Source organism: Hemiscyllium ocellatum, chromosome 2, assembly GCF_020745735.1.
Source record: "Hemiscyllium ocellatum isolate sHemOce1 chromosome 2, sHemOce1.pat.X.cur, whole genome shotgun sequence".
Lineage (NCBI taxonomy): Eukaryota > Metazoa > Chordata > Chondrichthyes > Orectolobiformes > Hemiscylliidae > Hemiscyllium > Hemiscyllium ocellatum.
In genome coordinates this window covers 117,459,201-117,476,287 of record NC_083402.1, presented here as the reverse complement: position 1 = coordinate 117,476,287, position 17,087 = coordinate 117,459,201, and the positions used below count along the sequence as shown (strand labels likewise).

The 17,087-nt window shown below is 40.1% G+C and overlaps 1 protein-coding gene across 2 annotated transcripts in view; it reads right to left on the bottom strand.

The window, feature by feature from the left end:
* The window catches only part of palm2akap2 (PALM2 and AKAP2 fusion), a 193,863-nt gene that overhangs the window by 59,955 nt on the left and 116,821 nt on the right, over positions 1 to 17,087 (bottom strand). For both annotated transcript variants that reach the window (XM_060839270.1, XM_060839278.1), the window contains exons 4-5: positions 6,927 to 7,041; positions 1,346 to 1,367 (exon numbers count right to left, since the gene is read on the bottom strand). In XM_060839270.1, the coding sequence (XP_060695253.1) occupies positions 1,346 to 1,367; positions 6,927 to 7,041 (137 nt within the window). The remainder of the gene's footprint in view (positions 1 to 1,345; positions 1,368 to 6,926; positions 7,042 to 17,087) is intronic.

Sequence of the window (17,087 nt, the reverse complement as noted above, 5' to 3'; positions counted from 1 at the left end):
TGGTGGTAGTTGTGGTGGGACCCAGGAAGATAGTGAGGAAAGAGATCAGCTTGAGACTGGTGCAGTTGGAAAAAGGAGCAAGTCAAAGAGTCAGGGCAGATAGGAACAAAGCAGAGAATGAGTTAGGTCTGATAAATTAAACTACATTTATTTCAAAGTAGGAGGCCTAACAAGTAAGGCCTATAAGCTCAGGGAATGGTTGGGAAAATGACACTGGGATAGCATTGCAATTATAAAGACATGGCTCAGGGATAGACAGGATTGGCAGTGTAATGTTCCAGGGTATCGATGCTATAGGAAGGATAGAAAGGGAGGCAAGAGAGGAGAGGGAGTGATGTTTTTCATTAGGGATAACGTCATGGCTGTACTTAGAGAAGATATTTCTGTGTTTACTATGGAAATGGATATGGAACTTGGGGCAATAAATAGTGACATATTAAAACACGTCCATATTACAGAAGAGAATGTACTAGATGTCATAAAATGCATAAAGATGGATGAAATCTGATCAGGTGTACCCAAATATTTTGTGGGGAAGCTAGGTAAGAGATTGCTGAGCCCCTTGCTGAGATATTTGTATCATTGATAGTCACAGTTGAGGTGCTGGAGATTGGCTAATATGGTGCCACTATTAAAAAAAGGTGGTAAGGATAAGCCACCACCCCTCTCCCAGCTTCTCATGTGTAAAATGCAACCCCAGAGCACAGAGGAGATTAAACTTCCTGCCACCAATACGTTACATTATAAGAACATACAAAATGAGAGTAGCATTTGCCATCCAGCACCTTGAACTGTTCCACCACTCAAAGGCTGACCTTCTATATTACTCTAACTTTCCCGTATTAACCCATAGAACCTAATTCTCTTCGTGCACAGAAATCCATCAATCTCAGCCTTGAATATACTCAATAGCTGAGCATCACCATTTCGAGAATTTCAAAGATTCACACATTTCTGATTATATTATAACATCAAACCGAGAAGCAAAACAAATAAAACTGGTAAATGATACAGACTGGTCTGACTCGTCTTGTGTATTTCAAAACAAAGGTCAGTACTGACCAGTATTGGCTTTTCCCTCTGAGAAACATTGCAAGTACGTTAGAGTGTACTTAGAGGAGTCCTTCAGCATTTTTTTAAATTTTAGAATTGCTAATGCACAATAATAGGTTTTAGTTAGCAGCTCTTTTTTGATGCAGACTATTTCTCTTTAAGAGCGGTCATGTATAGGAGTGTTCACTCAGTGAAGGTGGCGCATGCAACTGCAGTCTTCATCTATGCCAGAGAGAAGCAAACAACCCTGCTAACCAGTCTATCTTAAACCCTGTATAAAATACGCACTTACCTCCATCAGGATTGGAGAAACCCTGTGAAGAAAAAAGAAAACGTGAACATACAAAACATTAATGCCAGACAAAACACAATGAATTGAGGGCACAGGGTCTCATTATAAGATTATCACCTGTGTAAATGCTGAGATTGAATTTCTAGGTTCTATTGCAAATATTATAAAGCACAATAACAGGACTCTTTATACAGACCTAAGCAGCCGAGCATCAGTGCGTAAAAGTCACATGATTGCATATTATCACTACGAATGCCAAGCACTCTGCTGCTTTTAAAAGGGAGCAAAGACTGACTGCTTTTTTTCTGAAGTAATGAATGGGAATGTACTGATTCTGAAATGATGGTGGCCTCCATCCATCAATTGACATTTAACACAGATTTGTGTGGCGTGGAGCTTTTAAAGAAATGTCATACAGTTGTTTTCATTCCTGCAGGGGAGCCATACTCAATTGTATTTTGGTGGGGCCCACTTGGTGAGGACGAAAGGTCATCGTTGAGCTCCAGGAACATTCTCTGTGACAACAATGCTGTGCCAATAGCTATTAACAAGGTCCTTTAAACACAAGGGCTGCAATACAAAAAAGGTGGAAGTCGTGCTGCAGCTCTCTGTACAGAACTCTGGTCAAACCCCGTTTGAAGCAGTGTATTGAGTTCTGTATGCTGCTAGGAGTGCACTGGTCAGGGTATAGCACAGAATAGTATGAGGAATCAACGGGATCAATTTGAGGGTATACTCTGGCCTTCTACTCCTTGAATATATTGCATCATGGGAACAATTTAACTCCCATGTTTAAGTTAATCAAAAGAGTTGATAGGTAGATAGAAAACACCACTATTACTTCCTGTTGGAGCATACAGGAGGGTATCCTTACACTTAGAGACAGGCTGTTTCTAGATGATGCCAGGAAATAGTTCTTTAAAAAGGGAAGTTGAATCTGGAAGCAAATCCCCAAAAGGCTGAAAACATTAAAACTGGGATTAATGGGTTTTTGTTGCAGGAGGATCTAATAGGCTATGGGACCAAGGCAGATATATATGTGTTGCGATACAGATTATTCATACCTAGAAAATAAGAACAGAAATAGGCCATTCGGCCCTTTGTGCCTGTTACACCATTCTACATGATTGTGGCTGATCATCCCACTCAGTACTCCGTTCCCAATTTTGTCCCACACCCTTTGATCCTAAGAACCTAATTTCATTCCATCTTGAAAATATGTAATATTTTAGCCTCAACCATATTCTGTGGTAGAGAATCAGGCTTCTCGTTCTCTGGGTGAAGGAATTTATTCTCACCTCGCTCCTAAATGACCTACCCTGTATCTTTAATTTGTGACCCTGGTTCTGGACAGGTTCATCATTTCAAGGGCTTTGTGCTCTGTTTCAATCCTTCAATTCAAGTCAAGCCTTTGTGAGAATATTTGTGAGCCTGGAAACTTTTAAACTACATTTGATAAGATATTGATGAAAATATGTCTTAGTTTCATTTGACACACAACTTACATTTATGGGTAGCATGGTGGTTCAGTGGTTATTACTGCTGCCTCACAGCACCAGGGATTTTGGTTCACTTCCAGCTTTGGACGACCGTCTGTGTGGAGTTTGCACATTCCCTCTGTGTCTAAATGGGTTCTTCAGTTTCCTCTGACAGTCCAATATGGTTTAGGTGGATTAGCCATGGGAAATGTAGGGTTACAGAGATAGGGCAGGGAATGGGTTTGGGTGGGATGCTGTTCACAGGATCAGTGTGGACTCGATGAGCCAAATAGCCAGCATCCACATTGTAAGGATTCTATGATTATATGGCACCTTTAATATAGTAAAACCGTTTAAGGCACTTCATAAAGAGTGCTATTAAATAAATTGAACTACAGAAGGAGTCATTAAGACAGCTGCATGGTCAAAGAGGTGAGTTTTAAAGAACGGGTGGTATGGTGACACAGTGGTTAGCACTGCTGCCTCACAGGACCAGAGACCCGGGTTCAAATCCCACCTTGGGCAACTGTCTGTGTGGAGTTTGCACATTCTCCCTGTGTCTGCGTGGGTTTCCTTCGGGTGCTCCGGTCTCCTCCCACAATCTAAAGATGTGCAGGTTAGTTGAATTGGCCATGCTAAATTGCCTGTAGTTTTAGGTGTAGGGGAATGGATCTGGGTGGGTTGCTCTTTGGAGGGTCGGTGTGGACTTGTTGGCCGAAGGGCCTGTTTCCACACTGTAAGTAATCTAATCTAAAAATAGATAGGGAGTAATTGGAGTAGAAAGAACAAAAATAACTTGGACCAACTGTATCTGAACTTGCAATAGAGATTTTATAAGATACAGTTTGAAATAAAACTATGTGTGCTGTAAATATTCCTCACAGAGTCATATTAAGCTTGAAACAGCTCCACAGATGCAGTCAGACCTGCTGAGTTTCTCCAACACTTTCTGTTTTTATTACAGATCTCCACCATTCTTGATATTTTGCTTTTATGTTCGGGTCTAAATCTTAAACACTGGTAGAGAAAATAAAGTTTTTCCCAATGTTGCTTCTGGTTCTTTAGCCAGTCACCTGAAATCTGGGCCCATGATTATTCTTCCCTCAGCAATGGTTTCTGTTTACTTACTCAATGGAGAGCCTTCACTCTTTTGAAAACGACATTCAAATCTTGTCTTAGCCTTTACTGCTAATAACCTTGGGCATCTGTCAGGCCACTCCTTGCCTCATTTTGCCAGCTGCAGATGAGCTTTTAAAACATCTGTGCTTCTGTGAACCTAGCTCTATTGAGAAGCCCATTAATATCTAGTGGCAGCAGATGCTACTTAGGCAGGACCTCCTTTAACCATGTGAGAAATATGACTGCACTTTATTCTGAGTAATAACTGCAACAGTGCTATGGCAACAGGGCCCTTTCAGGCAGTTGACCCAGTTTTTAATTATCAGTAAAACAAAAACTGAGGTGAGAACAGACTTTTTTAACATAGCGAGTATAAATATAATATTAATGATATTTTTAAGATATTAAGTCCCACCTCTTCCAGAGGTAAATCCTAACTTGTCTGAGCAGATGGATTAAAAATACCCAGAACATTGAAAAAGAGAGCCTGCTGGGACAGTGGGTCGTAGATGGGGAATAAAAAGATATAATGTTGCATTCTGTGAAAAGACTCATTATCATGAAAAGTATTATTGTTTTATATCTCACCAACTGGCTTGGGATCAATCTAACAACAAGTTACTGTGATCTGGAAAACACTGCCTGAAAGGGTAGTATGGGGCATTGGAATCTAAAATCAAGAATGGGGTAATTGAACATCTCGAACATTTTCAATTAATCAGCAGGAACCAGCATGGATTCATGACATGTAGGTCATACCTGACAGACCTCATTGAAGTTTTTGAAGAGGTTTTTAAAGTACACTGGAATGACTATGGATAGACGGTAAAGCATTTGGTAAAATCCCACCTGATAGACTAATAAATAGGGTAAAAGCCTGTGGAAATGCTTGCAAAATACCGACAAGGTTGGGAATTGGTTGGGTGGTGGAAGGCAGAAAGTAGAGATAATGAGTAGGTAGTCAAATTGGCAGGATGTGACCAGTAGTACAGGATATCTTTTGGCCTATCTCTGAGACAGGAGACCCAGGTTTGAGTCCCACTTCCTCCAGAGTGTGTAATAACATCTCTCTGAATAGGTTGATCAGGAAATATCTGTGACAAATGGTGTCCCACATGAATCTGTGTTAGGGCTGCAATTATTCACATTATTTATTAACATCTTTGATTGTAAGGTTATTTATCCAAAATTTCTGATGAATCAAAGTTAGATGGTATTCTATACCAAGTAGATGATGGCATAAATGTATAAAGGGCTATTGATATACTATGTGAGTGAGCAAAATCTGAGGCAGATGGAGTTCAGTGTAGTAGGTGTGAAGCAATCTATTTTAGACTGAAAATTGATAGTTCAGGGTGTTTTCTTGATGGTATGAAGTTAAATACAACAGATGTCCCAAAGATACTTGGGTTACCAGATGTATAGATCTTTAAAATGCCACAAACAGGTGCAGTAAAGATCAAGGAAGCTAATGAAATACTGATCTTTATACATAGAGTACTGGAGTATAAAAGTGCTGAGGTTATTCTGAAGTTATACAAAACCTTGTGTAGACCCTACTTGGAACACTGCGGGCAGAACTGGGCACCACACCTTGGGGAGGATAAATTGGCTTTGGAGGGAGTACAACATATATTACAACAATGATACTTGATCTTTCTCTATACCTTCTCTGTAGCTGTAACACTGTATTCTGCATTCTGTTCTCTTACCCTCATGTACTTATTTAAGGTATGATTTGTCTGGTTAGCACTCAAAAAAAATTTCACTATATCTCAGTACATGTGATAATAATAAAATCAAATCAAAAGCAACATGGTGGCTGAGTAGATAGCACTGCTGCCTCACAGTGCCAGGTACCCAGGTTCAATTTGCCCTTGGACAACTGTCTGTGTGGAGTTTGCACATTCTCCTTGTGTCTGTGTGGGTTTCCTCTGAGTGCTTCAGTTTCGTCCCACAGTCCAAAGATGTGTAGGTTAGGTAGATTGGCCATGCTAAATTGCCCACAGTGTCCAAGGGTTTGTAGGCTACATCAATTAACGGTGGGAAATGAAGTGTTACAGGGATAAGGTAGGGGGGATGGATTTGGGTGGGATGCTGTTCAGAGTGTCGGTGTGGACTCAATGGATCAAATGACCTGCTTCCATCATGTAAGGTTTCTATTCTATGATTATGAAGAGAGATTATACAAATTAGACCTGTTTTCTGTATAATTCAGAAGATAAAGGGGTGAACTGATTGAAGTCTTCATGATATTAATAGGAATAAACAGGATAGAGAAAGAGAAACTATTTCCACTGGTTGGGGATTCCAGAACTGAAATCTAGTCTAAACATTAAGGCCAAACTATTCAGGAGAGATGTTAGGAAGAACATCTGCACACAAACGTTGGTAGATATCTGGAACTCCCTTCCACAAATGGCAATGGATGCTGGATCAGTTGTTAATTTTAAAACTGAGATAGATAATTTTTTCCTAAGAAAAGGCATTAAGAGACACGGGCCAGAATACGAAGTTAACCCACAGATCAGCCATAATCTCATTGCATGGTGGACCAGGCTTACAGGGTGGAATGGCCTACTCCTGTTCCTATGTTCCTTATTTTCTACTTGGATAATTGCTCTTCATTTCATTCCCATTTTCAATCTGTCATAATAGTCCTCCTCTGTAGTGTTGGGATTAGAACCATATTATCACCAGGTGCCAAGAATGGTTCAGGAAAATGGTTGGAGTGATATCATGGGGTAATAATGCACTACCTGTGAAAACTCAAGACTTTCTTCTTGGTAATTTGCAACCAATTCTCTAGGCTCTTAAAACGTGCATGCTCATGTATATATTTTAAAGCATTGTTATCTTCTTGCTTTTTAAAGGGATTTTCTACTTTTGATTTGAAAGGTGACTTGGTTCCAACTCAAACTTTCAGCTGCCAAATGTGCGTCCAAACTATCCAGTAAATAATGCTCTGCTTCCTTGATATCTACCTTCTGCAAGTCCTCGATAGATTTCTCAGCTTCCCGTAGCTTTTCCCGAAGGATTTGCTCTTTGGCAGCGATTTGGGATTCTTCTGTCTCTAGTTGTTCTATTTCCACCTCGAGTCTGAAAGAAACAGAGGAATACATGATTGTGTACATGTATTTTCCCAGCCCATTCTTGGACACAAGATCATTTCTGTCCCTCTTAAATGAAAGGCATTATGGTGTTACAGCCAGTGCTCCACCATATATACAATGCAGCTTTGCTCTCTGCTACCTTTACTATTCTTCCAATGGCCAATACGTGCACCCCTTCCCACGCTCCCCCCCCCAATATTTCCTTCCTTCATCCTTCTTTCTGACCTTTACACATAGCCAAGTCCTAACTACTCCACTGTAATCTTCCCAAATGTAAAAACAACAGTGTATACTCTGACAAGCATCAGTTTGCTGTCCAGCCTAAGTCAAGTCTTATGGTTACAACCTGGGTTATTGAGGCTGGGAAAAGTATAAGTGCTCTTCGAGGTTCCATGAGATCCTCTGGGCAATTGGCACTACTGCTTTGGTTTGTATGTTTCAATAGCAATTAGAGCCTCCCCAGCTACATTAGACAATTAGACCATAAGAAATAGGAACAAGAGTTGGCCTTATGGCTCCTCGAGCCTACTCTGCTATTCGAAAGGATCATGGCTGATCTGACAACATTCCTCACATGTACTTGCCTGCTTTTTCCTCATAACCCGAGTGCCCGACTGATCAAGAGTCTATCTATCTCAGCCTTAAATAAACACAAGGATTCTGTCCCCACTGTTCTCTGCGGCAAGGAGTTCCAAAGACTAGGAACCCTTTGAGAGAAGAAATTCCTCCTCAGTCTATCTGGTTGGCATGATCTAGTTGGACCGAAGTGTCTGTTTCCTTGCTGTACATCTCTGTGACTCAGTCTTAAATTTGTGTTCCTTTATTCTGAGACTATGTCCTCTGGTCCTAGACTCCCCCATGAGGGTAAACATCCTCTCAACATTTAGCCGATCAAAGACCTTAAAGACGCTTTTTGTTTCAATGAAATCACTTCTCATTCTTCTGATCTCTGGCGAATAGAGTCCATTTAAGTAATACTGTTCTTTTGTTCTCTCTTCCGAAATGAACAATTGCACATTTTCCCACATAATACTCCATTTGCCAACTTTTTTGCCGAGTGACCTAACTTATCAATCTTTCTCCATAGACTGTTTGTATTCCTCTCGCAACTTGCCTTTCCATTAATTTATGTGTTGGCCGCAAATTTGGCAACAGTACTTTTGCTTCCTTCCTTGAAGTTATTATATGTACAGGGTGACCCCTGTATCCACAGGATCATTTTCAGCAGTTTCAGTTACCCGCGGTTTCCCGTGGCCCGAACATGTAAAAGGGAACGTTTCAGAACTAGGGACCAGGAAGCTGCTGGGAAGGTATCTTTCCCATATAAATGAATGAGTTCGCTCCTACCCATGGTTTTGGCCTTCTGCGGTAGGTCCTGGAATATATCCGCCGCAGGTATGGGGGTACTACTGTATTGTAAACAGTTGTGGGCCCTGCCCTGTTCCTTGTGGAACTCCACTGTTACAAGTTGCCAATATGAGAAAGAACCCCTTATTCCCACTTGCAGTTTCATCAATTAATTTATATCCATGCTATTATACTATAGGGTGGCACGGTGCCTCAGTGGTTAGCACTGCAGCCTCACAGCGCCAGGGTCCCAGGTTCGATTCCAGCCGCAGGCAACTGTCTGTGTGGAGTTTGCACATTCTCCCTGTGTCTGTGTGGATTTCCTTTGAGTGCTCCAGTTTCCTCCCACAGTCCAAAAATGTGCAGGTTAGGTGATTTGGTCATACTAAATTGCCCATAGTGCCAAAGGTGCATTAGTCAGAGGGAAATGGCTCTGGGAGGGTTGCTCTTTGGAGGGTCGGTGTGCACTGTTTGGGCCAAAGGGCCTGTTTCCACACTGTAGGGAATCTAATCTAATCTACCTCTAAGACTCTGAGCTCTTATGACTAAACGTTCTAGATACCTTCTGGAATTCCGAAGCCAACATATCTTCAGAATCCCCCCTGACCACTCTGGTTGAGATTTCCTTGAAAAACTCTAATAAATTAGTCAGACACGATGTCTCTTACATGAAGCCATGTTGGCTCTGTTTGATTAGCTTATAATTTCATAAATATGCTGCTATTACTTCTTTAATAATTGATTTCACTATTTTTCCAACAATAGATGTTGGGCTAAGTGATCTAATGCTTCCCTCTTTTCTTGATTAGGTGTGTCACATTGGCAACATGGCCCACTGCTTCTTCTGACCTGTCCAGGCACATTATTACTCAATGTCCCCGAAATAGGTTAGGCTATTGGAACACTGAAGACTACTTGGGATGGGTTAGAATGGGGGCAGGAAGGTGAAATCTATTCTTGTAATCTTTAATATGCTGAGAGCAACATTGCAGGAAATCCAAGTGTATTATATAACAGCCGTCACTGTTTAAAAAGATAGGGCTGCTCATTTCAGATTGGAATGAAGATTTTCTTCTCACTGAGGGTGGTGACTCTGTGGATCAATCTTTCTCAAAAGGCAGAGGAAGCCTTTTAAATATTTTAAAATAAAGATGGATAGATTATTGATAAGCAAGGTGACCAAAGGTTCTCAGAAGTAGGTGGGAATATGAAGTAATCAGATCAGCCATGACCTTATTAAATGGCAGTCCAGGTTCAAAGTGCTGAGTGGCATACTCTCCTCTTAACTCATATGTTTGTATATTCATTAAAATGTTGATGCACTGGGAATGAGCAGTAGATGTTTATTCAGCTTTGCATCCTGAGCCCAGGTCTATTCTAGACCAATGGCATGAAGTTACCTTTCTCTGTTGCTAGATTTTGGCCAATCCTGACCCAGTCCCTTATGTCTAAAGGGGCCATATGGTGCCATGTAGACCTATTGATGCAGAAACATTACAGTGGTCCCAATGCTCTCGTGAGATTGTTCAGCCGCATGAACCTTGATCGGGCTAATGGAGCTTTACTTAATTGAAGTGCAAAAGGCAAAAAAAAACCAGTAGGATGTAGGGGGGAATGGAGTTCAGCAGGAGATCTGCAATTAAGTCCAAGTGTTGACCTCTTCATAACAAACTCTCACTATTCGTCTCAATCTTGTTGTATACTGAATGACAGGAAGTTGCTATTGCTTCACTCAATACTTACTTCAGGAAGTTAAGTCATGCCTATCTTGGCCTGTGTACCCTTTAAATTAAATGATAAACACTAATTATTGTTATCCAAACTCTTTCATAATAAAAGTTATCCATTACATGTGTGAGGTCTCATTCCTTCAAATATTGATTGTTGGAGATTTAGAAGTATCTGTTTTTACTTTCCTCTTTTTTCTCCTTCTAAAGCTAATCTAACTAACCACAGATGTTAATACATGCCTTGGTATTGCATCACATCCACCCTGAATATTTTCAGTCCTTGCACTGGGTGTAGCAATTAGGAAAATGCTGAGATCTTGGATACCTCTAAAAGCATCAAAATATCCCAAAGTAAATAAATAAACAAAATACTGAAGCATTGCTGACTTCTGATTTATTTTAGGAGCCAAAGGATTTGTACAAAGTCATTGGAGATTAATTCAGGTGGATGTGATTCCTTTCTTATGCTAGTAAAAGATTACCCTTTAGTTATCAGAACAATTAGAACCACTAAAGGTTATTCATGTCTCATCTATTCAATTACTTCAAAAGAATAAATATATAAAATAATAAAGGGCATGCTGACCACATTTTAGCACGTCAATGCTAAACATTCACATTTCCTTTATAATCAATTAGCATATGTAAATAAGAAACATGCCAGCAGTGACAAGTTACTTATTTAGTTAATAGAATTCCATACCTTCAGCCAATTTGACTCACTCTATCAAGAAATAGCTCAAGGTGTTGGATACAGCAAAGGCCAAGGGGTCAGATAACATTCCGGAATATTATTGAAGACTCTTACTCTAGAACTTACTGTATCCCTGGCCAGGCTATTCCAGTACAGCTATAACATTGGAATCTCCCTGACCATGTGGAACATTGTCCGTGTATGTCCTGTATACAAAAGCAGGACAAATCTAACCCAGTCAATTAGTGCCCCATCAGTCTATTCTTGATCATCAGTAAAGTGATGGAGGGGGTCATCAACAGTGCAATAACACAGCATTTGTTTAGTAACAACCGACTCACTGACACCCAGTTTGGGTTTTGCCTGGGCTGCTCAGGTTCTGACCACATTACAGGATTGGCCCAAACATGAACAAAAGATCTGAATTCCAGAGGTGAGATTGACTAACCTTAACACCAAGAGCGCAATTGACCAAATATGGCATCAAAGGAGCTTGAGTAAAACTGAATCCAATGAAATCTTGTGGAAAATTCTCTGCTGGTGGGAGGTCAAGAACAAGATAACACCAATTGAGAGTGGTTTGCAAAAGAATCAAAGATGGCAAGAGGAGAAACCATTTTAACCCAGCTCGTGGCTATGGATCTGGAATGCACTACCAGAGACGGTTCTAAGGGCAGATTCAATCTTGACCTTCAAAAGAAATGATAATAATCTGAAGAGAAACAAATCACAGGACTATGTGCATATGTTGTGGATTGTGTCCAGCTGAGTATCTTGTCCTGAGCTCACTAGCACAGGCCTGATAGGCTGAACAGCCTCCTTCTGAGCTACAACCATTCTATGATTCATATTAAATAAAGCTTAACATTGAAGACAGAATCTAGCTGTGTTCAAATATGACAGTAGTTTCATATTCAACAAGGAAGTTCCAGAATGCATTCGAAGCCTGTCTGGTGTTTAACAAAACTCAGTAGAGTAGAATAAGATGTAATGGCTGAATATCTTCCTGACATGCTAAGGGTTACTTCAGGCCAGTTGCATAGCTCATAAACCCTGCTAGAAAGTGAACATCTGTCAGGTGGAGTGGGAACCAGTTTTGGTTCAGTTACAAAGCCTTTCACAGTAGATTGGCACACTGACCAGTCAATGTCACAAATGAAGTGGCCACTGAATCCCTCAAGTCAGTTGTCCGTGTGGTATTATCTGTGACATCTTGAATTTCTGAGTAATGTAAATTTGTAATCTTTGAACTGAATCCAGTAGTAGAAGCTGAGTCATTGTACTGGTCCTGGGGATTTCAAATCTTGCTGAAGTTCTCTTTCTGTGCGTTTTTTTAAATCTAACATTTGAAAATTGGCTGATTAGAAGCAAGTCCCTTAAGGCTATCCTAATAAAACAACACTTGGTAAATAAGCTTAATAAAGGCTAGAGTTTTAACAAGATCAGGATGACAGCATTTGTATGTGTACATTGACATAAATTCAAATTGTGTTGAGTATTTCTTTGGATATATTTAATTTTCTAACATGTTCCTCGTTGGAAGCATAGAATCAGAGAAGGCCCATTTTGTCTGTCAGTTTGGTAACAGGTAAGCATGTAGTCCACTGAACCTTGTTCTTTGTCATTCTTATTGATGCAATATGAGGTCTCTTGCCAGAGTGCACATTTTCTTACACACAAAATAGGTGAGGCAAGTAACATAAGCACTTTTAGGGAAAGCTAGATAAGCACAAAAGGAAGATAAGAATAAAGGATTGAGCTTATCAGAAAGAATTACTGAGAAAATAGATGTTATCGAAGGCACATTTTGTCCACAGAGTTCTGAAGGAGTCTTGATAGACTTGAAACATTAATTCAGTTTCTCTCTCCACAGATGCTGCCAGACCTGCTGAGTTTGTCCGTCACGTTTTGTTTTATTTCCAGCATCTGCAGTATTTTGCTTTAGCTTTAGGTGTTTGAGTTTGCAGGGTTAGATAAGGGAGGATGCAAAGAGTTAATATGGAGTGTAAGAACCTGAATTGATCAGTTGGGCTACACTCTGTTTCTATGCTGTAACATTCTATGGTATTCCATATAAAAACAATTTATTTCCTGTCAAACTGCTTTGTGAAGCACAGTCTGGCTAAAGTGTAGATGATTCTTTCACTGTGAGGGATGCTTTTGAGATAACAGCAATAACAAAACAATGGTTACTTCTTCAACAGAATATGTATGTAAGCAAATAGCCTTTGTAAACTGAAAGAGTTTTTAAAAATTATATAATTATTACCATTCAAATCAAATAATTTGGAGGCAGGCAGAGGTTTTAGAAATATCTTCTACAATTTCTCTGATGTACTGAGAGCAGGATAGTCAAAGACTAACAATGTTTCAATATGTTTAAAGAGACAGGATGATCTACTGTTTCTTATTCATTTACAGATTTTGATTGTTGTAGGCACGGCTGACATTTATTGCCTCTCTGTAATAAGCCTTGAATGAAGTTGCTGCAGAAATGTTCCTAAAATCAAACAAGAGGCCTTGTTAGACTATTCCCAGACAGAATAGAGATTGGGCAAGAAAGGCAGATTTCCTTTAGTGAAGGACATTAACAAACTGCTGGGGATTTTATGGCAATCATGTGATCACCATTACTTTTCTTTTATTTCAAATTTTGATTTGATTTGATTTGATTTATTACTGTCACCGAGGTACAGTGAAAATGTTGTCTTACGTGCTTTACAGGCAGTTCATACTATACAAGTACATCAGGTTAACAGAACAGAGTGCAGGATACACTAACAAGAAGGTGCAGAGAGAGATCAACATTAACATTAAAGAAGTCTATTCTAAAGTCTAAAAACAGCAGAGATGAAGCTGTTTTTGAATTTGTTTGTACATGTATACTTTTATATCTTCTGCCCAAGGGAAGAGGGTGCAAGAGAATATAACTGGCATTGGAGGGCTCTTTGCTTATGTTGTTTTCTTTCTTGATGTAGCGGGAAGTAAAGATGAAGTAAGTGGGTGGGAGGCTGGTTTGTGTGATGGACTGGGCTGCCTTCACAACTTTCTGTAGTTTCTTTTGATCTTGGGAAGAACAGTTACCATACCATGCTGTGCTGCATCTGGATAGGATGCTTTCTATAGTGCATCTATAAAAATTTGTATTGCATTTATTTCATGAATTGGGCTTATATGCCCAGCTCTCATAATGTGTTTCGAACACATGACACAGGGCCATCAGTTCAAGTCTCTAGATTATTTATCCAATAATGTAAACATTGTATGTTGCTGTTTTCTCAGATGAAGTACACATCTATTTTCCTCTCATGTGAACTTCCATTGAGCAGAAACTGAGCTGGACTAACTGTATAAGTACTATGACTAAACAGCAAGTCAAAGGCTAAGAATCCTATTGTGAGCACCTCACGTCAAGAATCCCCTAAGCTTGTCCATCATCTACAAAGCACAATTTAGGAATGTGATAGAACATTACCCCTTACCTGGATGGATACAGCCCTAACAAGATTCAAGAAACTTGACCCTATCCAGGATAGAGCAGCACATTTGATTGGCATCACACCAGCAAACATCCACTCTCTCCATCACTGATGCTTTGTAGTAGCAGTTTGTACCAAAGATATGATCCTCTGCAGAAATTCACCAAGACTTCTTAGACAGCAACTTCCAATCCTATGACCACTACCATCTAGAAGGACAAGGGCAGCAGATACATGGGAACAAGTTACTCTACAAACTACTCATTACCTGACTTGGAAATTTTTATCACCATTCTTTCAGTTACTGGATCAAAATTCTGGAAAACCCTTCTCAATGACACTGTATGTCTTTCTACAGCACATAAACTGCAGCAGTTCAAGAAGGTAGCTCACCACTTCCTCAAAGGCAACTAGAAATGGGCAATAAATGCTGGCTCAGCCAGAGACATCCACATCCTGCTAATGAGAAGAGCAAATGTTGTAACTTATATGAAGCATTCAGAGTATGGCCAGGGAAGCAGAAGATTCTAGCTTCCTGGTTCTTTTTAATAGATGTCATATCAAGCAAGAAGGAATTTTCAGGTAACACAGTTGAGGAAGTGAAGAATTTCAGTTGCTGAGGGAAAACGATAGAATCCAAACTAATTAACAGGTTGAAGTAAAAAGTCCATCTAATTCAGCGTTGATCCATGAGTGGATTGAGAATGAAACTCACTATTCAAATTGAGAAGTGATGCACACATCTCCATGGAAGACATCCTCAAACAGACAAGCAACGTCGAGAAATTCAAGACACTGCAAGTGAAAAGCAGCAACCGTAGCAGTGACAATGCCCTCTGTAAAATAATGACAGGAGATGAAATATTCTGCAGTTCTGAAGTGAACCTTACATCTGGGAGGCACTGATGGCTTCTCTCAAATGAACTCTTCCAAAAAAGCTTTACTTTTTTTGTGATCACTGGTCCTGTGTAAAGGAAGACAGTTCTTCTACCTAACAAACCACCATTCTTTCAATTCCAAAGAGAATATATTCAGTAGAAATAGAGAAATTTCCAGATGGTCTGAAAGATGTGAAAAAGGTAATGCAATTATACAAACACATATATAATTATAATAATTACCATAATAAAAAATTGGGGTGAGATTTTAGATTTGGGTCTGGAAGGAGCTAATTCCTGAAGAAGGGCTCATGCCCGAAACGTCGATAGTCCTGCTCCTTGGATGCTGCCTGACCTGCTGCGCTTTTCCAGCAACACATTTTCAGGTCTGATGTCCAGCATCTGCAGACCTCACTTTCTCCTCTGGAATGAGCTAGAAAGGTTAATATTTGATATTGCAATAAGTACTACCCACCGTAATGATGATATGAGGACTTGATGGGAGAATAACGTAGGATCATGGGGCGACAGACCTCAGGCTAGATCCTCATAACAGGCTTTATAGTAATAACTGGCTTATTCTTATATATATTTTCTAATCAACCTCTTTCAAGATGTTATTTAAAGACCTCTGGAGCAAGTGGGACTTGAACCTGGTGCTCCTAGCTCAGGATAGGGACATGACCACTGCAGCACTTACTCTTAAATTTAAACTTTAATAATTACAGAGATGCAATAAAGCGCATTGTGTTACTCTACAAGATTCTTCTGATTAAACCTGAAAGTGGCCACCCTTTGACACACTCTAGACCATATAAGCACGAATGTATAGATCACAGCAGCACAGTAAAAGCCACTGTATAAATATAAAAATGTTACTTCTAGGACCCAGAAAACATTTTGTTTGACACCTTCATTATTACTGTGAACAGCATAGAATTACTGGTCAATACCTCTTTAAGACAAAACATGTCCCATTAGGTTTCACTCATACTTCTTATTGGTATCACCAGTTTCAGTAAAACATTGTTCATTAGGTTTAAAAATGTTCTCAGTTATTCAGCAAATAAAATCCAAGTAACAAAGATGCAAAGTCAAATTCTGATCTGAGTCAAACATTATTCCAACTTTACACAGGACCAGTGATCACAAGAAAGTAAAGCATTTTCGTAAGAGTTCATTTGAGAGAAGACATCTGTGCCTCCCAGTAACATTCACAGACAAATTTCTGGGAACTCTGTCTCTCCACATCTTGGCCTCTTGTGTATTTACTGCCTTCATGTTAAGAATGCCCTCCATTATGTTGTGTGGCACTATCACTGTGCTAAACGGGCCAGACTTCAAATAGATCTAGCAACTCAAGAATGGGTATCCATGAGGCACTGCGGGCTATCAATAACAGCAGAACTGCACTCCAGCACAATCTGTAACCTCATGGCCTGGCATGTTTCCCACTCAACCATTACCACCAAGCCAAGGGATCAACCCTCTTTTAATGGAGAGTGCAGGAGGGCATGCTTGAAAACGAGGTGTCAACCTAGTGAAGCCAGAGGCTAGGAATACTGCGGTGAGTAACTTACCTCCTGACTCTCAAACGTCTGTCCACCATCTACAAGGTACAAGTCAGGAGTGTGATGGAATACTCCCCACTTGTCTTGGTGAATGCAGCCCCAAAAGCACTCAAGAAGCTTGCTTGATTGATTGAAAGCAGTTTGCTTGATTGGTACTGCATCCACACACTCCACCACCAATGCTAATTAACAGCAGTGTGTACTATCTACAAGATGCACTGCAGAAATTCACCAAAGATCCTCAGACAGCACCTTCCAAACCCACAACCACTTCCATCTAGAAGGACAGGGGCAGCAGATAAACAAGAACACCACCACAATCAACTTCCTCTC